At 40.3% G+C, this 23,868-nt stretch overlaps 4 protein-coding genes across 4 annotated transcripts; 3 read left to right on the top strand and 1 right to left on the bottom strand.

Annotated features, from left to right (window-relative positions):
* Positions 1 to 4,401: 4,401 nt before the first annotated feature.
* LOC119557005 lies at positions 4,402 to 6,015 on the top strand. The gene is made up of 2 exons (XM_037869536.1): positions 4,402 to 4,641; positions 5,110 to 6,015. Exon 2 carries the CDS (start codon positions 5,264 to 5,266, stop codon positions 5,867 to 5,869), a length of 606 nt encoding a protein of 201 aa, XP_037725464.1. The 5' UTR covers positions 4,402 to 4,641; positions 5,110 to 5,263; the 3' UTR covers positions 5,870 to 6,015.
* Positions 6,016 to 6,279: 264 nt separating this feature from the next.
* Positions 6,280 to 7,859, bottom strand: LOC119557137. The gene is made up of 2 exons (XM_037869720.1): positions 7,314 to 7,859; positions 6,280 to 6,992 (listed from the first exon to the last, which is right to left on the bottom strand). Exons 1-2 carry the CDS (start codon positions 7,704 to 7,706, stop codon positions 6,669 to 6,671), a joined length of 717 nt encoding a protein of 238 aa, XP_037725648.1. The 5' UTR covers positions 7,707 to 7,859; the 3' UTR covers positions 6,280 to 6,668.
* Positions 7,860 to 8,657: 798 nt separating this feature from the next.
* On the top strand, positions 8,658 to 10,203 carry LOC119556910 (synaptobrevin-like). The gene has a single exon (XM_037869397.1). It carries the CDS (start codon positions 8,734 to 8,736, stop codon positions 9,163 to 9,165), a length of 432 nt encoding a protein of 143 aa, XP_037725325.1. The 5' UTR covers positions 8,658 to 8,733; the 3' UTR covers positions 9,166 to 10,203.
* Positions 10,204 to 22,453: 12,250 nt separating this feature from the next.
* On the top strand, positions 22,454 to 23,828 carry LOC119555926 (odorant receptor 1a). The gene is made up of 3 exons (XM_037867625.1): positions 22,454 to 22,968; positions 23,093 to 23,696; positions 23,760 to 23,828. Exons 1-3 carry the CDS (start codon positions 22,454 to 22,456, stop codon positions 23,826 to 23,828), a joined length of 1,188 nt encoding a protein of 395 aa, XP_037723553.1.
* Positions 23,829 to 23,868: the final 40 nt, after the last annotated feature.

Genomic DNA, 23,868 nt, shown 5'->3' with positions numbered 1-23,868 from the left:
ATGAAAGGGGGTTTCAATTTTCGAGTGTCATATTTATTTAGCGTCTTGCTCACGACAAATCCCAATCCCTTTTTCTATCCCCCCACCGAAAAAGACGCGGAAAACAAATCCAAGCTGATGCCACAAACGACTTTGGAATTTAAAAAGGAAATTGGCATGGGCAACTTAACTTGGCTCAACTGACTGAAATCGAGGGGAATGGGTGATATAAAGTAGGCAATTAACTAAAAGACAATTGAAACAATTGGCAATAATTGAAATTGGTGGGCTTCAATGGCGGGCAATTAGCTTAGCCGAAGAATATCTTGGCTAATACCAAGGTAAAGAAGTTCCCACCTACATAAAGCATTTGAATATTTGTCAAATGAATTAAAGAGAAGGAACCAAACACTTCACAAAATAAGACACTTGAAGTTCTGCAGCATACACACATCGAACTTAATTGCTCACATAAGAAAACTTAACCACAAACGATATATATTTACAAAAGTTATAATACCCGTGGGGTGGGGGATGTGTTGATTGTGTTTAAGGTAAATCCCCCGGCTTTACCGATTGTGCTTCATTACATTGTTAATTGAGAGTAATTGTACTTCAAAGTGATTTTGCGACCCCTACAAAGAAGTTTTCAAATCGATATAAAGATAATCACACCTGTATATGTTTTTGGAGTTGTTGGGGGAGGGGGGGATGTTCTTTGGGTTTTGGGTTTCGGGTCACCCAAAAGGGCAGCACGAAGGAAAAGGTCCCGGGGATTTATGGGGGTTACTTCATTGAGCAGGAAACTCGTAAAACAGGCGGACAGCAACCCGAACTTAAAGATACAATTTGGGATTAAGCACTCGAAGGTTTCCCTTCTCCCTCCTCTTTTTAGGTGGCTTAAAGGGAACTTCAACCTTTTGGCTGCCAGGGAACTTCAAGCCAGACTCTCCTGTTTGACTTGGCCTGTGAATTTGCGTTTTGCATTTTGTTTATTCTTGCAGTGGATACACCTGCACTTGCTTAAAAAATCAAAAAGGTAAAAAACGGAACGGAAACCACCATCTCTGCACTCAAGAGAGCTGCAATAAAAATTTTGTTGGCGCCAGGGAGTTTTTTGCCCCGCTGGCTTTTCCCGTCCATCCTTGGCCATTTATTTTTTTTTTATTTGGCCTGTGACCCAATGACTTGGTCCTCGTTCTTATTTTTGGCTTGGCCCAGACTCGCTGGCGTCGCCATTCAGTTCGTTGCACTTTTGTGCCCCAGAAATCGGTGGTTCGATTGCTTTCTGTATTTTGCAGTAGTACTTGGTACAAGCAGCGGGAAGGATAGGACATCTGTCGCCACTCAAACGAATCGTTTTGTATGTTCCAGCTGCGAATTAAGATGCATTTGAGCCAGGCGAACGGAGAAAGTGGGAGAAAGTGTGGGAGTGAGTGGGCACCAAAATCACCCACATATTCCCACATAAATTATGCGCCATTTCCCCTTTGCAAACAAATTCAGCATATACTTATTCAGCACAAGTTTATGCGAAGTCTTCAAAGCTTGGTAATTCGAACTTAAGCTTCGGTTTTGGTAGTTGTCGCTGCTTAAGACCCAAGCTTTATGAGCTGATAGCTTGGGTAAACTTTTGTGATCAATGTTAGAGGCCAAGAAAAGCTTTATCTAACGACCAAGTATTCGAAAAACTACTTAAGATACTAACGTTCTTAAGTATATGAAATTAAAACATAGTGAAAATCATCACATAAGTTTAAAATGGTAATATCTTTAAGAAGTATAAGTAAGGATTTGTAAACTAAATATTTGTAAGATTTATTTGTTAAAACATCTAAGTTACTAAATAGGTTTTTGGATGACGACCTAAGAATAATGACATTTCTGTATCAGCACGCAGAATGGCTAAGAGGTTTAATGAAATGACTTCCTAGAGGACAATACTTAATATTTTTTAAATCCCTTTTAATTGATATATCTTCTATTTATTATTATATTATATTCTGAATATTAAAATTTGGGGGGTTCACTGCTAGCATAATACTTAATATTTATTATATCCCTTTTTGTTGATATATCTTCTATGCAATATTACATTCTGGATACAAGAATTTGAGAGGTTCACTGGCTCCTACCGTTTTTTCCCATCCCGTGACAGCTAATTACCGGCAGTTAGCAGATGTTTGCTTAGCTCCCACATTGTGGCGACTGGTTATATAATGCCACAGATGAGCACCCACATTTGTGCATATAGTTGTATATACAGAGATAACTCCATATGGGTGTCCTAAACCTGCCGACTCACGTTTGCCGGCGAGACAGGTTGAGTTGCCCCATTAGCCGAGAGTTTCTTTCGGATGAAGCAATACTCGTAGAAGAAGTGTGCCTGTGCCCCACTGGATGCGGATTCGGATTCGGATTCGGCTTTTGGATTTGGAACCACCAAGGCACCAAGAGGCAGCACTGAACCCACTGAACCCACTGGATATGTGTGGTTGCGACTGCAATGGCGGTGTCATCATCATGGTAACTGGGCAAAAAATACAAAAATACCAGGCATAATTCGCAGAGCATGATTTCACGTGCTTATCTGTATATGGGCATCATTTGAGGCATAAATTTCATGGAATTATGCAAAGCATGCGACTTGTATTCCAACGGTTCGTGGGATATCTTATCCCATTATTTATGGTCATTTAAATAAATAAATAAATAATAGGGTTCTTTATAGATTATTCTTTATAGTTTGTTTTATCCACTTTCCAAATACTTCATAGATTTTCCCATGTACGTGTAAACGCCATTCGCCGGCTTCGTTTGATTAGAGCGCCAAACAAATTAATGACGCAAATTGGGCAAACAAAAAAGGTGGAAAATAGGCAGCTTGAAAAAGCCAAGGAACACGAGACCAAAAACCAACAAACATACCAAGCCATAGAAAAAGCCATAGCCACTTGGCTAGACCAAAAATTCAGGCTGTCGAGAGTCATTTGTGGCTTAGTCAGCGATCTCCGGGGGGAATTCGAATTTGGAACCTAATAGATTTGCATGCGATCATGCCAATTGCACTGTGGTGAGAAGTTTTGGCGCCAAACTACCGAAAAACACACACAAAACCCTGGTGAAATATCGATGGCAGTCAGGCGATGGGCTTTTATTTTATCTACACACAACTTAAAAACTACTTTCTCTTTCACAGCATGATAGTAAACTATAAAGTTTGGATAAACATTATTACACATGTTTTATGTTTATGCTTTTACAGTCGATACAAGACCACTCACAATTTATTTAGAAATTATATTTGAAGTAAAGCCTTTCTTTTGATTTTTTTTAATGGGACTTTCTCGATTTTGTTTCTAATACCCTATAAATGATCTACAACCACTGTGCGGAACCAGAGGCTCTGGGTAATTGCACTTCATCCATTCAACCATTGTCCGCCAAAAAACACATTGCAACAGGTTCTCGGATATTTTGGCTCCCTCTCGCTGACTTTTAATTATTTCCATATTTCCACAATTTACATCTGAGTTCTCCCCTTTGAATACACATATAATCCAGCCCCCAGACTTTAGATTTCTGCCAAGGGTCTCGAGTGCACAGTGGGCACACTTTTTAATTGCTTTGACAGCCATTCACTTTTCGCGTCCGAGGATCCTTTTGCAATCGCACTTCCCACCTGATTGCCCAAGAATATGTGCTGCAGTCCGGCTATATGGCTTGGCCTTACTATATCTAATATCTGGCGTCTCCTTGGCAAACACAACTTAATTAAGCTGCCTTGCTGTGGCCGCGGGCAATTGCTTAATTTGCATTTGTCTCTCGCAGAATTGCGCTTCAGCAGCCAGTTTTGGATGCCCAGACACCTAGATGGATAGATACGCGAACAGGGAGATGGATGAACAGACTCTAGACGTTATATAACTCGGAAAAAATAATCTAAGAAAATTCTGGCAATGGTTTTTAGGAATTAAGTGTTTAACCGCTAACCAAAAAGTTATATAAAAGTTAAAGAGACTCATTTGATACATTTTATTATAATATTTGTACTTCTTTTATACTTAAAAAAACCTTTTCTTTAAGTGCAGAAGAATGGATAGTCGGAGATTCAGTAGGTAGACAGTGCTTGAACTCGCCGATTTTCTGATGGAATTCTAATTGAATTTTCAACACTTTAAGTGAGCAACAACCGACAATCAGATTTTTTACATGTTTCTGGCAATTTGCAAGGAAAAATACATTTGTTAATTCTTTTTCTTCCCAAGAAAAATGTTTAAATATTGTAAACGACATCATGTTATATCTTATCCCATCACAATAATAATTCCCCAACGTTTCCAAGTAGGCCTGTCCCTAAACTGAACACTTTGAGCAAATGATTTGTTTACTTTTTTGAATCACTTCGCCTTGCCGAAACTGTCAGTATGTGGACTTAGTTCCCAGCAGCCAGATGGCAAAAAATCAGTAGTAAAATCGTCTCTGAGCACACAAAAACACACAAAAAAAACTCGGAAAAAATTCCATCAGAAATCTTGACAAAATTTTACCGATTCGTTCTCATTCAGATCCAAAATTTCCTTTCGGCTTAACTTTAAGATAGAGAGACAAAGAAACGGTGTGTCGAGTGTGTTTAAAATTCAAATCGCGTTTAACTAATTGGTGAGTGAAGTAAGATATCGCGGCAATTATACGCGGTTAGGTTTTGAGAGGTATACCTCGTGGTGTTTCTTGGTCGATGGCTTATTGTTGAGGTCGTTAAGCAGTGGCTTAGCTTATTTTATTGCTAGAATTCAAAGGTTTCTTCGGGTTCTTTTGGGCATTAAATTCATATATTTAAAAAAAAAATATTTTTAGCTGACATTAAAGCCTTAGCACATTTGGTTTTTAAGAGATGAACCTTTAATAAGCCATTATATATAGCTTTTATGTAGTATTTCTTGGTAATGCCAATTTAATTGTTAATCTATGAATGCCAATGCATAAAGCTAGTTTTAAAGACAATCTTTTGATATATTGATAGATTACAATCCAGCTTAAATGACATGTTCTTTTAAAAGCTTTGTTCATTCGATTACCTTCAGTTATTCATTATGCAGGCTATTAATTACATCTTATATATTTACTCAGCTTACCGAGTGTATTATGTGCCCCTTTGGCTCGTCGCTAACCATTTGCAAGTGATCGAAGGCGATTGCAGAGGCGTTTCCAAGTAATTCTCTCGGGATCTAGATAGTCCAGTTAGACCGGAAGTCGCAGAGGAGCCACAAGCCCCACCGCAACCATGGGCAAGAAGGGCAAGGGCAAAGGCAAAAAGGGCAAGGGAAAGAAGGGCAAGTCCATGATGGCGGCGGCCCCCATCGAAGCACCACCATGTCCGCCGTGTCCGGAGCCACCCAAGCTGATGCAGCCGCTAGACGCCTGTCCAGAGTCCACCGGGCCCCACGATGTGCTCCGGGCCCAGCCGAATCATTATCCGGCGCTCCTTCGCATCCCGGAAACGATGGCGGTGGTGGGTTCGGAGAATGGATGCTACGACAGCATCTGCAAGCTGCTGAGGGCCGGCTTCCGGTGTGCCGAGCGGGTCTTCGTGATGGCCCCATGGGGCAACTACGTGGTCTTCCGATATCACAACAACAATGACTTCATCTACTTCCTGTTCGACGGATGCACCTGCGATGTTAATCGGTTCCGATACTTGGATCTAAGCTGCGGCACCGCTGGATTCCTCTTCTTCGATAACATGCACGACGTCATCAGCTATATCATCCAGTCGCGAAAGACGCGTCTTTATCTGGAGAATCTGAACAAGATCGCCATTGATCAGATTGTGGAGGAGTATGGCGCTGTTACCTACACCCAGAAGGCCAAGTGCATGCGGTTCGCTTGAGCGGGGTCACCCGTGGTGACCCATACCTGACGAAAGGAAGAGGAAGCCCCAAAAGCACTACGAACTGACCACAGAACACCCCACTTTGTCTTAAACATGGCACAATATTTGGCACAGATATTTTTCAATAAATTATTCGGAAATCAGTTTTGGTCTCGGAACTTGTCCTTTCATTATAATAAATTGAAACTTTAAAATTAAGACTTAGATTTTGTTAACTTTGGAGATACGGAACATGTAAAAATATTCTGAATATTTGTATACAATATAGAAATATGACAGCTATGATATATTCCTCCAATTTTTACACAAGTTATGTTATACCCCGGAGTAGAAGTAAACAAACTACTATCATAGATCTTTACCAGAGCCCCAAACTGTTTAAGGAAACTACATATGTGTGATTAATATTTTAATTATAATGTAAATATTGCATGCGTATGCTGACGATTGGGCTAACAAATATGATAAGACCCATTGTACTCTCTCATTGAGCTCTGCTAAATATCCTAAATTTCTTCAATTTTCCAAAATAGTGATACGATTTTGATGTTCTGGTAAAACTGCCGTATACTCCTTGGGAATACAAACTTCTGGGACAGAGCACTTCACTTGGCCAGCCAAGCCGAATGAAGATTGGGCAAGAGACCAAAGCGCAAACAAATTAAACGGACTCTGACCACGATTGTTATCCAGATGGCTGCGCATTCGCTGAAGCATGGAAATGCAGCGTGTAAACTGGAAACACCGACTGCGATTGGGATTGAACCGGGAAAAGTCGGCTGATTCCGAGGGACTTCTACGAGAGTCGCCGAAAGCGCAGGAATTGCATCACGCGGCGCACCCAATTTCCATGAATCGAGTCCGGGTTCCATTGCTCTTCACCATCTTTCAATTCCGGAAGGTCCACAATCTCATCGATCTCACTGCTCGGTGTCCAGGGAATACTGTCTTCAAACATCTGGAGGCTCAAACGTCGTAGACTCTGAACTACGACCTCGGGCTCGTCCAACGGCTCATCCATGAAGCTCCGATCACTGTCGTGCATCCTGAGGACCTCGAGGTGGTGCTCCTCGCTATCCATGAGATACAACTTGCGTAGTCCAGTCACATCCTCAGCGCACTAAGTTACGGGAAGGATTTTTATAACTATATTATTGATAACTTCTGAATAATGCAACACAGAGAAGACATGCATAAGATATGATGATCATTTTGATGACATTCAGTATCAATGATATCTACATCGCATTATAACCTCTCTATAAGCTCTCTTTCCCTGTTTCAGAGAGTATCGAATACTCCTTTCTCGCTCTTACCCAAAGTTATTTCGCTCTTTTTTCTCAGAGAGAGTTTTTAAAGAGAGAAAAATGATTCTTTATAAATTAACCATGCAAATATCTAAATGATTCTTATGTGTTTTTTCCTGTGTAGGAATTCTTACCAGGATAAAAGGTGCCTCATTTGCTTGCTCATCTTTTTCGTGTTCTACTCGCTCCTTTTCTTTTTTCAGTGCAATTTCGGCACGTGCCATGTCCTCCTCCAGTTTCATCTGCTTCTCATGCAGGCTGGCCATCATTTCCATGTACTCCCCATAAGAAGTTAGCTTCTGATTCGGATTCTGGGTGGCCTCTGCCCGAAAGTTTTTCCCCTGGCGAAGACGAGATGGGGAAAATCTGCTTTCGTGGGTTCTCGCCGTTGATCGGAACTCCGCTTGGCGACGCAATCGATTTCGCTGGCGGGGATTATTCGCCACCTTATTGGCTCCGGTGCGGATTCCCCTCACAAAGTTCAGGGTGTGCAAGAAACTGGGATCTCGCCAACGGAACAGGGACATGGTTGATGTATATTGATAGTGGTGTATCGGGTTTCACCTTGAGTGCAGTCTAAAATGATTAGTCCAAAATGTTACGCTACACACTGTTTAAAATTTACAGAAATTTTTGTAATGCTAAAATGTATTCAAGTTAAGACGTTGAGCCCGAATGAGTTGACAGCGCACACTAACAGATCTTGATTTAAAACGGAGAGTTCACAGTTCAGGGACTAGTTCGACATTCGCACGAGTAATATCTCTATCTCCATTAGCTGGCAAAACAACAGCTCATCACCTCAGATCTGCAAGCATTTGTTACTAAGACGGCACTGGAAAAAATAGTCCAGTACTTACGGTAGAGTAGACCCCCAAAGACTATTATAACTAATAAGCTCTTCAGAGCGATAAATACATTTTATGTTTGTTTTCTTAATTTATAGCATTAAATTTAATTTAGTTTAAATTTAGTTGCTGTGCCAAGTATCTTATCGTTTCTTCTTGTGTACCTGCAGCTGTATCTATATCTTTGGCTCCGCCGTCGATGCAAGAACAACCTTGAATCGGTTAAAGTGTATAGTGTATGTGGTGTATTTTTTTTCTGGGACAGGGACAGGGACAGACAGATGGCTGCGTTATGTAAAACCTTAATAAATAATTATCCAAAAGCGAATGCCGAGCGAACAGGCGAACTCGCATTTGGGCTAATAAACAAGCTGGCACAACTGGCAACCGTATTGAGCATTTGGAGCAGCCGTGTTCAATGTCTCTAGCAGATCGCGGAGACCCCAGATTAGACAGATGAAATCCAAGCCGAAGTGCTCAAGTAGATCAGCCCCATCAGTAAAAAATACAAGAAAACAAAAACAGTGGAACAGCAGCAGCACTTGGAAAAAATGATAATCAAAATGTCTTAGTTTCTAAAATATTTATAGACTAAACTATACATATAGAAAATTTTCACATCACATTTTTTGTGGTAAGCTAAAATTTATTGGAGTGCTTTGAGAAAGTTCTCAATTCCATTTCGAGTCTGAAAGCCGTATCAGCCATGTCATCATCACAAACTGAAATCTTTACACAAAGCGGTGCTATCGAAATGATGGAAATGGAGTTGGAAATGAAGGAGTTCAATTCCTGCGCTCAATCGGAGTCCAATTTGGATGACCAGCAGAGACTTTTGGATACCCAGGCCCAGGTGGACGAGGTGGTCGGGATAATGCGGGTGAATGTGGAGAAGGTCCTGGAACGCGATCAGGCGCTATCCGAACTATCCGAACGAGCTGACCAACTGGAACTGGGAGCCTCTCAGTTTGTTCGACAGTCCGGGCGATTGAAACGCAAACACTGGTGGGCCAATGTGAAGATGATGGTAATTCTGGGCATAATCACAGTAATTCTACTCGCCATATTACTGGTTTACATTTGGCCAACTGGCAGTGGCGAAGTAGCAAAGGTCATCACCAAAGGACCTCAGAAGTAACTGCTGTTGGATGAAGAAAACGGAACACAGCAGTCATGTCATTCTTAGAACTTTATGTTAAAACTAACAGATCCACACAAGTGCTCATATTTTTCCCAATTTGAAATACAGAACCATATTACACATTACACTAAACAAGATGAGAAATGATCCGTTTTTTTCCGTGCAATGGTGCATGGCTGTGGAAGCAATTGATTTCGAGCCGAGCTCGTTAATTAAAACAACAATCACTGCACACACAGAAGACAGAAGACTGAAGACCGAATACCACAGACCCCAGAAGATGGGGACAGAAGACCGTAGACAGTAGACCGTAGACAGGCGGTACTTGGGCAAGTGGAGAACTTGATTGGGATATTCAATTTGGAAGAGGCATACGATTCTAAGATGCGTGGGCTGCACTGCAAGAACACTTGTTAATGGCATTCATTTGCCGCACCGCCGAAAACCTTTATGACCACAATCAAAATGCAAATTTGTGACTGCTGTTTTTCGGATCGGTTGTTGCTTTATAGCGACGTTCTGTTCTGGCAATCAAATGGAATCCGAATCCAAATGCGAATCAGATGCAAACAATGTCAAATGTTTGCCACTTGATTTAGATGGAGAGATACGGCTGACATGCGCACGAATAACTTGATTATGGGGTAACTAGAGGCAATCAGCAGTCTGTTTTTAGAGATCCAAGATGAAGAACTGGTTCTGTTTTGGAATCAAATGTGCATTTGACTTGGAGTCAATTCCAAGTTAATTCGCGAAGGCTTCTTCGGAAATCTTTGGGCGACTTAACCCTTTATTATTTCACTAGCTTTCCCCCGCTGCGACTTTGCTTGCTGAAAAAAAAAGGCACTGGAAATACGGAAAAATCGATAATGAAAATGGGTTAAAATTACCTTGAGAGTATGGTTTTAAAATTTAAATAAAATAAATCTAGTCCTAACATTTGCTGATTCCAAACTAAAGATCTTAGCCTTTAGATGGCCCTGCCAATTAAGCTTTTCTCTTGGGCTTTTTTCCCAGCCCAATTTACAGACTTGGCCAAGGCAAAACGGAAGTTCATTAGGCTTTGTTTCTCCAAACGATCATCGGATGAGATGAGCTGTCGTAATGGGCTAATTAAACATTAAAATTCGTGGCTGGCTCCCATGCCGATAAAGATACTCGCAATAAAATGGCAAATATTTACGCAAAGTCCCCAGAGAGACATTGAAATGCAAACAACAAAAGCTGGCAGCAAACAACCAACAAATGCTGCTGTTGCAAACAAGAAAAGCAACAAAAATAAATAAAATAAAGCAAAGAAAAAATACGAAAATTATTCAGCAGCATATTGTTACAAATCGCGATAAGCGGTGGTCCAAAAAACAAAAAACACGACGTTTGGATGGCGACAGAGTTGCGGCGCTGAAATATGAAGAGCAACATTGCCGCTGGCAACAAGCAACATGCAACAAGCGATGTTGTTGCAGTTGCACTCCAAGAAAATACTCGTCCACAAGTGCTCCTTTTGCAGGAGTATGAGTCACGGGAGTTGCACTGCAAAGAATTCTTGTTTGATATTAAAGAAACATAAAAAAATGTTTGTTTTTAGTTTAATATATTTTTAAAATATTTAATATAAAAGAGAATAAATATTTAATATTTTAAAACTGGAATATACATTTTTCTTTAATATATTTATTTAAATTGCACTGCTTTTTTTCCCAGTGTCTTTTAATGCTTTGAATGCAATGATTTGCAATTGTTCGCATTTCTTGTTATGCAAATTTATGCAGCAATTCTGCAGCAGTCATCATCATCATCATTTTCGTCCTTGACATGTGACAGCGAAAGATATATCCTCTGGATCGGGGAATATGCATGGCTATATCTGGGGATTGTTCAGTCAATCCGTCAGCCAATCAATCAGCGCATAGGTGTCGCTTGGCATGCATAATAATAAATAATAAACGATTGAACGCGATTGCGCCAGACGCAGAAATTCTTGGCTTGAATGCCCAATTTTGCCATGGAACTCAGGGGTTTTTCTACCCTTTTATTTTACTTAGTTTTTTTTTTCGGTTTTTGCGATCTTTTTGATTATTCCCCTGACGCTGCGTTGGCGTTGCGCATAATTTGTCTGCGAATTTGCGAGTTTGGAACTCTGATTTTTGCCCAGTTCACTCGAGTCGCAGTCTCGCTTCGTTTCCTCACTTGAAACTCTGTGGCTGGAAAAAAAGAGAGAAGCAAATTGCTTCCTTATTTGTGTGCAGCATACGATCCGAGTTCGACTGCGACTTTGGCCACATGCCACATGAGTGTGTTTAAATGGGAAACAAATTGAAACCAATCGACCGGCGACGCCAACACACAAACTCCTCGGGACACAGTGGCTCCGGGAAGTGTGTGGACAGCGCACAGTCAGCGCAGGAAGGAAGCTGTCGGCGGTAGATCGATGGGGCACTGGGTGAGCCAAGACAGAAACTCGAAAAAAAATATAAAAATCATTAAAGAAAATATGAAAGAAATGTAGAGAATGCCAAACCGGTATTAAAATTAATAGTACTTTAACAAGCATTGTAATTTTCTAGTTGTCAAACTTGTCAAAAACATACCGATATTAAATGAATAATGAACCACAAGCCGGAACTAATTCACTGAATAAGAACCATTGTTTAAGCATAATAATCCTATTTTCGACCACTGTCTGCCTCTGAACTATGGAATTTTTTGGCCCAAACTTCTGGCTCCGTTTTTGCCAACTTCTGCTCCAAAACTCGTAGTCGGTTTTAATTTTCTGTGTCTGGGCCTTTTGGCGTGGGCGTTTTTGCTTTGCTTTTGGAGCTCCGTTGTTTTTGCCCAGTTCAGTTCAGTTCAATTGGCCGCCCTCTAATCTTATCGCTCGAAATTGATCTCCATAAGAACTGCTGGTTTTTTTTCGTTTTGGGTGCGCCGAACTATGGTAGCCCCGTCAAGCGTCTCATTCCGCGGATATCTTTCAGCCGGATAATGGTTAAATGGACAATAGATGCTGTGGGGATTGATTATCAAGCTCTTTGAGTGGGCCTCTCTGGGCTGTCTTATCGCCGCAATCTTATCCATCAATCAATCACACTCGACTCCAAAAAGCTGGGGACATTGGTCCCTCCGAAAAGTGATTTCCAAATATGTGGCCGATTAAGCGGCAATTGTTGGTAATTTGTTTCAGCTGTTTGTTTGTCTGGGTTTCAATAGCTGATATTGGGTGACGAATCGCATTGGAAATATAAGTCGGGAGACTTGAGATTGGGGTCACCATTTGGGTCACCAAACATCATCTTCAGAGCTTTATACCTTTTGTTGTACCTTTCAAAAAATTTACCTTTAAGAACTTTATTTTTCTTAAAAATCCATATGATATATAACATATATATATTTTTAAACATTAATAATATGTGCTTATTTCATATAAAAGATAAAGCTACCATAAATATTTAATGAAGTCTGCGATCGTCACCAGATTTTTATTGCGGTAAGGAGTGTTTTTTATAATTCTCGCCTTGAGATCATCGATGGTGTGGCTCTCATTGAACAGCCCCGCCCCCCCTGATCAGCATTATGCCCCCACCCATGCCCCTAACCCTCCCCCCCCCCCTTCGAATCATTTTGATCCGTTTAAAATGTACAATTTGTACGACTTGTCCAATTGATTGACTGCGAATGTTTTTCTGTTTCGCTGGCTTCTTTTGTGTGTCTATTTATTTACTGACTATTGTCTTTATTTTTTATTTATTTTTATTATGTGCTTTGCATGTCCAAGTCATTCCCCTCGCTGACATTTTGGTTTGAAAGTCAAGGTTAGGTTATCGAATGCGGTCCATGTAAGCCCCCAATAATAAAAATTGTCAATTTGATTTTGTGACTGGGAATCCGAATCGATTCTCGGCTGGTAATGCCATTTGACCGATTCGATAACCGAACTGACATTTCGATGGCATTTGACAGTCGTAGGACATTTATTATGCGATCGGCGATCACTGATCCGAGATTTGAGATCTGAGATATACGATCTTTAATCTTAAGTCCAAGATTTGCAATCTGTGTGGGGCGGCTGTCAATCGGTGTCCAAATGCCAAATCGGATTGATCAGCAGCATTCGATCGATTCGATTCTTTTGAAATATGATGATCGATTCAATTCAAATTAATTCGACGCAAAATCGTTGCAAAAACGGCAATGACTTGCAACATTTGTGGCATTGATTGGTTCAGAAGAATTCATCAGACGATCCCAGCTTGGAATGCAAAACAAAGCCCTAAAGCTATTACTTGCCATAAAAAAAAAACAAATAATAAAGAAGAAACCCAACAGAAACAAGGTGAACCCACCAAATAAAGGGTCAATTTTTTTTGGAGGCCCGCGAATTGCGCAAACCGAAAAACATTTGCAACAAAGTGCCAAACAATTTGCCAGGCCACACGATTTTTCCTCAGTTTAACAAACAGTCGACTGGTGAATATCCTTCGAAGGTTTTTCATTAAAATGGGTATATTTCAAAGTTCAAGCAAAGGATGGAATTACTTATATTAATATATAAGCAGCCAATTTATCTAAGAAAACATTTTTATTAATAAAGAATTCAGTTCAACGTTTAAATTTCTAACTGAAATTAAATGTATCAGTTCAACAACTAATATTCTTACTGAAAAATACCCAAAAAATCATAAGCACCCTTGCTACCCTCTTAAATTTGATGACTTACCCAGGGCACCGGGTTTTTTTCTGAGTTGCAGGGGCAAGCAACTGTCTGTCTAATAACCCATTTTGTCTCGCAAATGTTTGTGCCACCGTGGAATGCAGCTTTGTTTTTCGGCGTTTATGTTTTATATATATTTTTTTCGTATTATTTCACTGTGATTCTTTGGCAATATTTTTACCTGACATTTGGCCGGGCCAAGAGAGAAGGCTCGGCTGGTAAGGCGAATGCTTTGGCGGTGTGGCAAGTGGCAAGTGGCCGGTTCTCCTCCTCCGAAAAACCCACTCGTGCACCCTCTCCCGTACTCCTCCCAAGACCCCCAGACCCCTTTAACTATCCAAGCTCCTTGGCCAGTCTTGCCTTTGTCTTGTCCCATTTAACATTTTGGCACGCCGAGTGGCGCATCGAAGTGGCAGCGCGGCATTTTGAGGCCCAATCGATCGGAGGAGCGAGATTAAGACACGCAGAGAAAATATATAAAATGTTTTAATGATCCTATTAACTTAAAATGCATTTCCATTTTAACAAAGAATGTCCAAAAGCTAATAACATAAACAAGAATGCCTAAAAACAATGTAAGTATATCAAATAAATGGTAATAATGCTGCTCAGAGTGTACCGCAAAATAGAAACTTACCATGTATAGGTGTGTTTTATAGAAGATCAAGCATTAGTATTTAAAATATTTTTTCCAGTGTAGCTTGGGGGGGGGGGGGGGGAAGAGACGCAGGTTGACAGACAACGACGAATGTTTCTATTTTCGGAAAAATGTCTGTGTGCCCTTTCACGTTTGCCGACAAATGTCAGGCTACCATCGTTATAAATGCACACCCCACCCACTCAAAAATTAATCGCAACTCCCAAAACTATTTACCCGTCAGAAATCCCCGCTTTTTGGAACCCAATTCAGCCCCTCTATTGAAATCCCCCCTCAGATGACCCTGTTTCAACCTATTCACATTTCGAAGATGTCTGCTGAACGGCTTTAAATTATAGCCGAGCCATCAATGCGGGGACAGCCGTTACACTGCAATAAAAAGGGTTATTTACAGATAAGATAAAATAAAAATACATTTTCATTCACATAAATGTCTTCCATTTTATGTACTTGCTGAAATCTATATAAAATACTTGTTTTTTTGTTAACTTTTAAATGTGTGGCAATTTTGTTTGCTTTGATTTCTTTCCCAATCAATGCTGAGTGCCAAATTTTATTTATCCTTGCTTTTTTAATGAATACAATACCGAATTTTTTTTATGTGTGGGGCTGGGCTGTGATCATCCAAAAGTTGGCAAAAAAAACTAAGAAAACGGCAGCAGCAACTTGCAACTACGGTTCTATTGTTTCGGTTTCGGTTTTGGGCTTGAGTTTCGTTTCCATAGATTGGATTTTTGGTTATTGTGGTTACCTTTTGCCAGCTTTATGCGCTTCATGCAACATTAGTCAATGACACTCGCCGCTAGTTGTTGATGTTGCTGCTGTTGCTGTTGCTGCTGTTGCTGTTGCTGCTTAGCTGCCGATGTTGCTGCCAGCTTGCAACATCATCTTGCGTCAGGCGCTGAAATGATTATATATATTTGGCTTGATCCCTCCTCCTTCCGCACTGTGTGAATATTTATGCAATATCTCATTGTGTTTTCTAATCTTCTTGGGTTCGGTATTCATGTTAACAAAATCGTTCCTTCCAAAATAAACATATACACTTTAAATCAATTGCCTTTATAAAGGGTCTCTGGGTGGCAATTTGTTAAACCCACAACAAAGGGAGTTAGGAAGTAATAGCATCCTATCCCTCCTGTTGTGAAAATGCTGTGCAAACATTTGTTGGCCAATCTCCTGGTGTGGCAAGCAGCAACAGCTAATTAGCAGTAGCAACAGCAACAGCAACACTCAGCTGCCACAGCATAATGCAAATTCAAATTAATTGCACATTAGCGAAATGAAATCAAATGACAGGAAGCCATCGACATCAGCAGCAGCAACAGCAACAGCAACAGCAGCAATTGCAGCAGCAACACGGGCAACACCAAGCACAGCAGCAACATCCAACTATGACAACGTGTTGTCGTCGTTATCGTTTCTCGTTCGCTGATGTCATCGAAGAAATTCAATAATTGCAAATTGTGAAAAATTGCTAACCAACAGCAGCAACAACATGCAACCAGCAACAGCAACAGCAGCAACAACCAGCAACATCAGCTTCGAAGGAGGGGGCACTTTACGCGCTTTCGGCCAACAGGAAACTCGTTTGACGCAATGCAATCGAAGCGAATTGCATTGCTTTGAGTTTGAGTCGAATGCAATTGCAACTCTCGCTTCTCGCTTTCCTTTTCGTGTTGCGCATTTCACTTGTTTCTTCTCTTCTCGCGTGCACTTCGCGAAACTAATAAAAAAACAAATTGCATCTATAACTTATCCCGAAAAATCAATTACATAAATGAACATTAAATGAAACTATCGATATCAACTCTGAATGAACTCTCAATGAATAACTTAAAATGAACGATGAATTCTTGACATAACTAATAAATAAATGAACCAATTAATATTGCATGAATAAGAGATAAATATCAATAGAGAGAGAATGAATCATTAAAAAAGAATGAATTCTTATCGAATAAATGGCTTATGACTAAAAATTATCGATGAATTATTATAATAACGATTAGAAAGTAATGAAAAAATAATCATTGACTGAATAAACAATGAATAGCTATGATTGTGAGTGGTAATGGCTTATCATTAAAGAAGGAAGGAACCATTATATAAGGATTGAATGAACTCTTAAAAAAATAAAACTAAATGGATAATAGGGAACAATAAATACTATTAAGTTAACCATGAATGAGTGATCGCATAAGCAATAAATAATAAATGGAAGTAGATAGTAAAAGCCATAATCAATAGGTGCTTAATAGTAACCATCAACCATTTAGCTCAAGTCACTCTATTTTAAATATAATTTTTTCCAGTGCAGTGTCTGGGTTGACACATCTTGTCAATTGCCATGATTATGTTGTCTCTGCTGCTCTCGTTGCAGTGGCTGCCTGTATTTCTATTGCTGTTGCACTCATAACTACGAAACTACAAAACTAAAAAACTAAAAAACTACGAACTCAACGCAAATGTATCTGACTTGGCCGGCAAGTGAAATTGGTTTCGCTTTCCAGCAAAAGCGTGTGACTTTTCTTTTTTTGGTGTCGACCGCTTGTTGCTTTTGTTTTTCCATTTTCATTTTCGTTTTCGGTTTTCGGCTCTCGGCCGACGGTGCAACATTGATTTCCTCTTTCATGGCCGGTTGCGGAGATCCGCGATCCGCAATTCGCAATTCGCGACTCCAAGAGCCGCAAAATGTTTCCTGCTCCGCAGCAAATCGTGCACTGCGGGGAAAACTTCAGCCCCAAAACACGGGGGCCTGGAAATTGTCAACATTCGGCGAGTATTTTTCAATTTGCATGCCGACAACGACAACGAAAACGACAACCATGAAGACAATTTCACTTTCGCTCTCTCCAATAACCAGCATCCAACAACTTCTGCTGGCCAAATTGGCAGTTTTCTTGCTTTCGCCGACATGAACACAACCCTTATGGTGCTGCTCCATTGGATAACCCAATTAGATTACCAAACGAAAATCTTGGTAGAAAGTTAAATGCGAAATGGCAAGGCCAAAACTATTTTAACTCGAATTCTACGGAGTTGGGAAAATGATATAAAATATTTAAAACATCTAAAAATTAGATTTTAAATTTTAAAGAATTCGGAAAACAGAAAATGGTATTTTTAAAAATATTTGAAATATCACAACTGAAGATTTTCAACAGATTATAAACAAAATATGATTTTACAATGGCCTATATAAAAATGATTCCTTCAGATCCATCATTTTACAGCCTATCAACAGCAATAAATCGCTGAGCAAAGGGAGATAAATAAGGGACAGTAAAGCTCACAGGTAATTAAGATCAGGGGCGATAAGTTTTATGGCGCAAAGCCACAGAAGTTCGGCCAGAAACAAAACCAAAGTTCGTGCCTTAAGTCTTTCGTTTTGCGAAATTTCCTCTGTGTCGTTGAATTACAGCAGCAATTCCCCCAAGCAAGTCGAACAAAAAACGAGAAAAAAACCGATGGCAATAAAGCACAGCGCATCTTCAATAAATTTCATGCAGCTGCCGACAAGATAAAGCTGTAGAAATTATACAACAAAATCAATTGCAGTTCGGTTGCCTCCGTTTCGCTGTTTTTATTTTTTCTGCTTCTGCTGTATTTTTATTTTTTTTGTATTTTGCTGGCTCTTTGAGGCTTTCGCCGCATGCCGACAGCTGTCTTATATAATAATTGACATGAGTAATCATTATGATCGCTTGTTTGAACAATGACCATTAACACTTTGCTGCCTCCTCTGCCTTTTGTTGCACTCCGAAGAACTGGAGAAAAGTTTTGCGTAATGGGTAAATTTTCTATATTACAAAAAAATCAAAAAAACATAACAGAATGGTTATTAAATGAAGGATTGTTTTACTGACTGAGATATTTTTAAACACACTTATGTCATTTTTTGACAGACATATTTCTTGACTCCAATAATCCACTTAGAGCAGCTGGTCAAACGCACTTTTTTCTCGACACGTGCTGCCAACTAAGTTGGCAATCGATCGAGTATCCGATTGACTGATTGTCCGATTGACTGATTGACTGACCGACTGCGCGCCTGAGTGACTGACTCATCGAGCTGTCAGATGGGAAAAACTTGTGCAGCCAGCGAGTCATCCGAACATCTGCGACATCTTAAATCTACAATTCCAATTGCACACAAAAAACACAAAGTACAATACAGAAAACTGAAAACCGAAAACAAACGATGGCAAATGGCGGCCGACGAACAACAAAAGAATGTGTTGCAATTGAAAATAATTGTTTATGCTTGGCATTAAAATCATTACAAAACGACAAATACAACGCAGTCGCGTCGGTTGTTGAAATTTTTCAAGTTTCCAGCATTAACATTGACAGTTTGCCGGAGAGAGGAAGCCGTGCAAAAATCCAAATGAGAACGGCAAACAATGAACGGTAGCTGCAAACACTTGCAAAAACCGAAGAACACGCCGAAATTATCCTTAAAAGGAGCTGCCAGTTGGTTGCCCTTCTAAAAATATCACTTAACGAGGCAACGATTATGTTCAAGCAGTGTTGGAAAACGGTATTAAAAGCTCAGATGATTCTAGTATGCCTATAACAATTATTTTATTTATATATTCTTTAGGTGCTAGGCTATGAATGCTGACAAAATCAATCTAGTGCATTTGCAGAAAAGTTAAAAGCCCTTTGAAGGGCTTGAGAAATAGGCAAAAATAATTTTTCAAAGTGCATTTATGCAATGAATGCACAGGTTACATCCGCCACAACATTATTTCGTTTGAGGGACACACAACAATCGCTTCCTCGGCGCAAAACGGCAGTCTCCTCTAGGTTTTTCTGCCACTTTGGTGGCATAAAAAGGCAGCCAAGCCGAGGGACTTGATGAGCCCGCTTGACAGGTGACTGCTCACAATTTATTTGCATTAGTTGGCAACTGTGAAAGGCTAAAAGGCTGAAAAGCCACAGACTTCAAAGTGGTTAGGCAAACAGAAGCCGCCGGCGGCAAGAAAAGTTTGAGTCGATGATGGGTTCGCAGAAGTTTGATTGTAAATATTTGGCCACCAAATAAGAAAAGGGTCTGACAAGAACTCGAATCGATGGTAGTGGTCATGACTCACCAGTGTTGGAAAGGGTACTTTGCATAAGTACCTAGGTAGGGTAAAAGATCAGCCATTAATACAATTCGAAAATAAAGAATTTCTTAATAATACAATTTAAATAAAAATCAATAACTAATGGTAAAACAAAAAATACCAAGGAAATACTGCAAGACTCATTAAAAAATAGAGAATTTTTGATAAATTCCTATACACAAGCATCAATCAACTGGAAAACTTTAATCATTCTGCAGACACTTTATAGATTGGCCAGTTCTGCATAACACATTCAAATGGCCACACATATCCACCCACCATATATCCACCGATTCTGTCACTCAGCCGTCGCCTTCTGTCAACTTAATGAGCGCTTAAATGCCAAATTAAAAATTGGCTCCCTTCTTTTGGCTGAGAAACTCGTGACTTCGGTGGGCGATTCGGTTCGATTCGAACTCATTTCGGATTCTCTGGCGTTGTTCTTTCGTGTCAAGTGGCCATAGTTCGGTGTACCGGCCATAATTTTGTTTTCATTAACAATAAATTTCAATTAAGCTCACGATTTGGATATTAATAAAGTTTTCAGCGGCACGAAACGCAAATAGCCCGAAAAAGCCGCACCGAAAATAAGGCCACAAACGGATGCCAAGTGTGTAAACCTTATTTCTATATTTTTTTTTGGCTTTTTGGAGGTGATTTCTGGTGATTTTGCGCTTGTCGCCAGATTTGTAGACCGAATCCGTGGCTTGTACAAATTTTCATGGCCCGCGTTTATTGGCAACACAGTTTAAGACAACAGACATTGGATCGTGTGGGTGCTTGACTGGATTTTCAACTCTCTGGATTGGTTCTGTTTTCGGTTTTGTTTTTTTTTTTACTTTTTGGGGGGGGCTCAAATAATTTTCTGATTTTCAGTTTCTAATTTCCGTCGAATATTTTGGCAGGGCGCGTTGACAAATGGCCGCGAAAAAAGATTGAAAGAGGAGTGCCAGTTGGCCATTCTTAGCCATGTGACATTTGTTTAACCTGCCACTTGATTGGCAAAAAAAAATTCCCCATTAAACCAATATACGTCGTTAAAAAATCATAGAAGACTTAAATTCATTTTTTCTGAATTTAATATTTTGTATTTTTCCGAGTGGAGTTCATAAGTTCGCCATTCATCATTTGCACACCTTTCCCACAGCCATAATTGCCGTTTATTGTGCATATTAATTAATTAAGGCATTTGCAAGTCGAATCCGATTGATTTGAATCGCTGGCCAACCCATTATTAATTAGCAAATTGCTTAAATGCCGCACATCAAGCATACGCCGCGTGGGCCCGCGATGAAGATGGCAATTTGCGGTTGATTTACAGCCAAATATAGTGGGCGCCCTAAGTCAGCTATTTATTGTAACTCACAGCTGTCGCTATTTTATTAGCCCGGCGATCAAATAAATTCTTTGTTTACCTATTCGGATTAATCTGAATATATAGTTAGATATGTATATATATTTTCCCACGATCTGCAAGGGGCGGCAATTGCCGCTTAATTGAATTTCTGTCAGTCCGGAGGCGTGTCAGGGAGTTTTTGTAATTAGTTTTCTCAGTTAATTAAAAATACTTAGACCAGATGTACATTGTACTCACATAGGTCCATTCATTACGCACTGCAAACAGATCTCTCTCTCTCGACTTTGGCATTCATTTATACCATGTATACCGCATATGCAGTACTCTAAAAACGACTGGGGGAACTAAGGTGAGGCCGTAAATTAAGTGCCAGCCTCCGAATGTCAAAACATATGCCAAAGTCGGGAATAGATAGACAAACGCAATGCAAAACCAGCAGCAAGATCAGTGGAGTCGGTAAAGTCGGCCCACAGCAACAAGAACCGCTAGCGGACAATGACCATGACTGCAGCGGTCGTAGAAAGATATATACGACTCGTATGTGAGTATATCTCTATAAAAAAGTCGGTAAGACCAGCAGCAAAGCGTTACCGTTAACCATGACGAACGGGGCACAGTGGGCCAGAAAGAGCAGCCATAAAAGGTTGGTAAAGGGGCTACCAAAAGCACATAAAATCGGTTAGTTTTTAGAGGGCAATGAATGGGAGAATTTAATGACTTTATAAAGGAAATAAAGTGCAATTAAGATGTATAGTTAGATGTAAGTTAGAGCAAAATAGGAAAGTTGGTTTTAAATATTGTGTGAGTATTTTAGTTGCTTAAAAATAGGTATCTCTAGTAAAGGTACTAAAATGTAAAGTTGTCTATAAAAATATTACAAAAATCTAACTTAAACCTATCTACCATAAAGAGTAAACACTCATTCCATCAATATTTCATATCAACACATTTTAATATTAATACACTTATTAGTATTTGTTTTTTACCTTACATATTATTAAAATATAATGTTTATCAGGCTGACAACATCATAATTATTTAAAGCCAAGTATGGCATATTCACTTGTATGAAATATTACTTTTAAGAGATCATAGATTGTATATTCCTATATTTTTAAAATAAAGTTCTAGACCCACGGTAACCAGCATATGAGTGTGAGTGGTGCGTTTGGCGGTGGTGCTGGGTGCTTTTTTAGACGGACAGTCGCCCCGGGCGTATAATTAAATCATTTGCTGGCCAAGCCGACCAGTTTCACTTAGCCAAGTTTCTCCGCTTGCCCGGGGGCGCTAAATTAACTTGTATTTAAAGGCCCAATTAGGCGACAACTTGAGTTCTGGCCAAAGTTTTTCCCGGCCAGCCCCCGAAAATGTTATGTTTTTAATTGAACTTCTTTGATAGGCAATCAACACCATCCTTAGTTTCCCAGCCCTCAGTCAAAGGCGAAATGTCAAAGCTAATCGAGGTGTTTCTGGGGAATCTGTGGACGCAGCGCTTCACCTTTGCCCGCATGGGCCTGGACTTGCAGCCGTATAACAATGGCAAAAAGGGCAAAGTTCTGCGATCTCCGATGCTTTATGGCATTATGTTTCTGGCCACCGGCTTTGAACTCTGCACCGTGTGCGCTTTTATAGTCCAACATCGCAACCAAATCGTGCTCTGTTCCGAGGCCTTGATGCACGGCTTGCAGATGATCTTCTCGCTGCTGAAGATGGCCATATTCTTGGCCAAGTCCCACGACCTGGTGGCCCTCATTCAGTTGATTGAGACGCCTTTTACGGACGAGGATCTTGGCGCTTCGGAGTGGCGATCCCAGAATCGCAGGGGCCAACTTATGGCAGCCATTTACTTTATGATGTGCGCCGGCACAAGTGTCTCCTTTCTGCTGGTGCCAGTGGCTATGACCATGCTGAAATACCATTCCACGGGGGAGTTTGCACCAGTCAGTTCGTTTCGAGTTCTGTGAGTTGTATTTCAGATTTTAAGGGTATTCACAACCCTTTAAATCTTACCAAAGAGTCTTAAAGTTATGTTCCCAAATGGTTAAGTTGGTATTAAGATAGTTATTTTAATGTGTTTATTCCAGTCTTCCCTACGACATAACTCAGCCGCATATCTACGCAATGGACTGCTGCCTGATGGTATTCGTATTGGCCTTCTTTTGCTGCTCCACCACCGGAGTGGATACCCTATATGGATGGTGTGTCCTGGGCCTGAGTTCCCAGTACCGTCGCCTTGGCAAGCAGCTGGTGTGGATTCAGGAGCACTCCGATCCATCTCGTTATGATTTGGGCTTAAGTGGGCTTTTTGCCGAGCATGCTCGTCTTCTAAGGCTAGTCCGATTTTTCAATGCCACCTTTATGGAGATGGCTTTCATTGAGATTCTCGTGATCTGTGTGCTCTATTGCTCCGTAATTTGCCAGTTCATAATGCCGCATACCGATCAAAATTTCGCCTTCCTCGGTTTCTTTTCGATGGTGGTCACCACCCAGTTGTGCATCTATCTTTTTGGTGCAGAACAGGTGCGTTTGGAGGCCGAGGGATTTTCGAGGCAGCTCTACGAGGTGATTCCTTGGCAAAAACTTTCACCACAACACCGAAGGCTTTTACTTTTTCCCCTTCAACGAGCCCAATGCGAAACTGCTATAAATGCCTATTTTTTCGTGCTGGGAAGACCTCTAATCGTCTGGGTAAGCATTTTAATAATATTTCAAATTTCCATTAAAACTGTTGTATAAAAATTTATTTTTTAGATATTTCGCACAGCGGGTTCGTTTACAACTTTGCTGCATGCACTGTATGCAAAATACGAGAGGTCTTAGACACAATAAACTTACTTTTATATTGGAACCCCTCCATTAT

Source organism: Drosophila subpulchrella, chromosome X (assembly GCF_014743375.2).
Source record: "Drosophila subpulchrella strain 33 F10 #4 breed RU33 chromosome X, RU_Dsub_v1.1 Primary Assembly, whole genome shotgun sequence".
NCBI lineage: Eukaryota > Metazoa > Arthropoda > Insecta > Diptera > Drosophilidae > Drosophila > Drosophila subpulchrella.
This window is presented reverse-complemented; position numbering and strand designations above follow the sequence as displayed.

What these genes read in the sequence shown, in the direction of transcription:
- LOC119556910 (XM_037869397.1), top strand. Translation starts at nt 8,734, where the DNA reads ATGTCATCATCACAAACTGAAATCTTTACACAAAGCGGTGCTATCGAA.
- LOC119557137 (XM_037869720.1), bottom strand. Translation starts at nt 7,706, where the DNA reads ATGTCCCTGTTCCGTTGGCGAGATCCCAGTTTCTTGCACACCCTGAAC. An exon ending in ATGAGGCACCTTTTATCCTG is followed by an intron (nt 6,993 to 7,313) that starts GTAAGAATTCCT and finishes CCCGTAACTTAG; the next exon opens with TGCGCTGAGGATGTGACTGG.
- LOC119555926 (XM_037867625.1), top strand. Translation starts at nt 22,454, where the DNA reads ATGTCAAAGCTAATCGAGGTGTTTCTGGGGAATCTGTGGACGCAGCGC. An exon ending in GTCAGTTCGTTTCGAGTTCT is followed by an intron (nt 22,969 to 23,092) that starts GTGAGTTGTATT and finishes TGTTTATTCCAG; the next exon opens with TCTTCCCTACGACATAACTC. An exon ending in GAAGACCTCTAATCGTCTGG is followed by an intron (nt 23,697 to 23,759) that starts GTAAGCATTTTA and finishes TTTATTTTTTAG; the next exon opens with ATATTTCGCACAGCGGGTTC.
- LOC119557005 (XM_037869536.1), top strand. Translation starts at nt 5,264, where the DNA reads ATGGGCAAGAAGGGCAAGGGCAAAGGCAAAAAGGGCAAGGGAAAGAAG.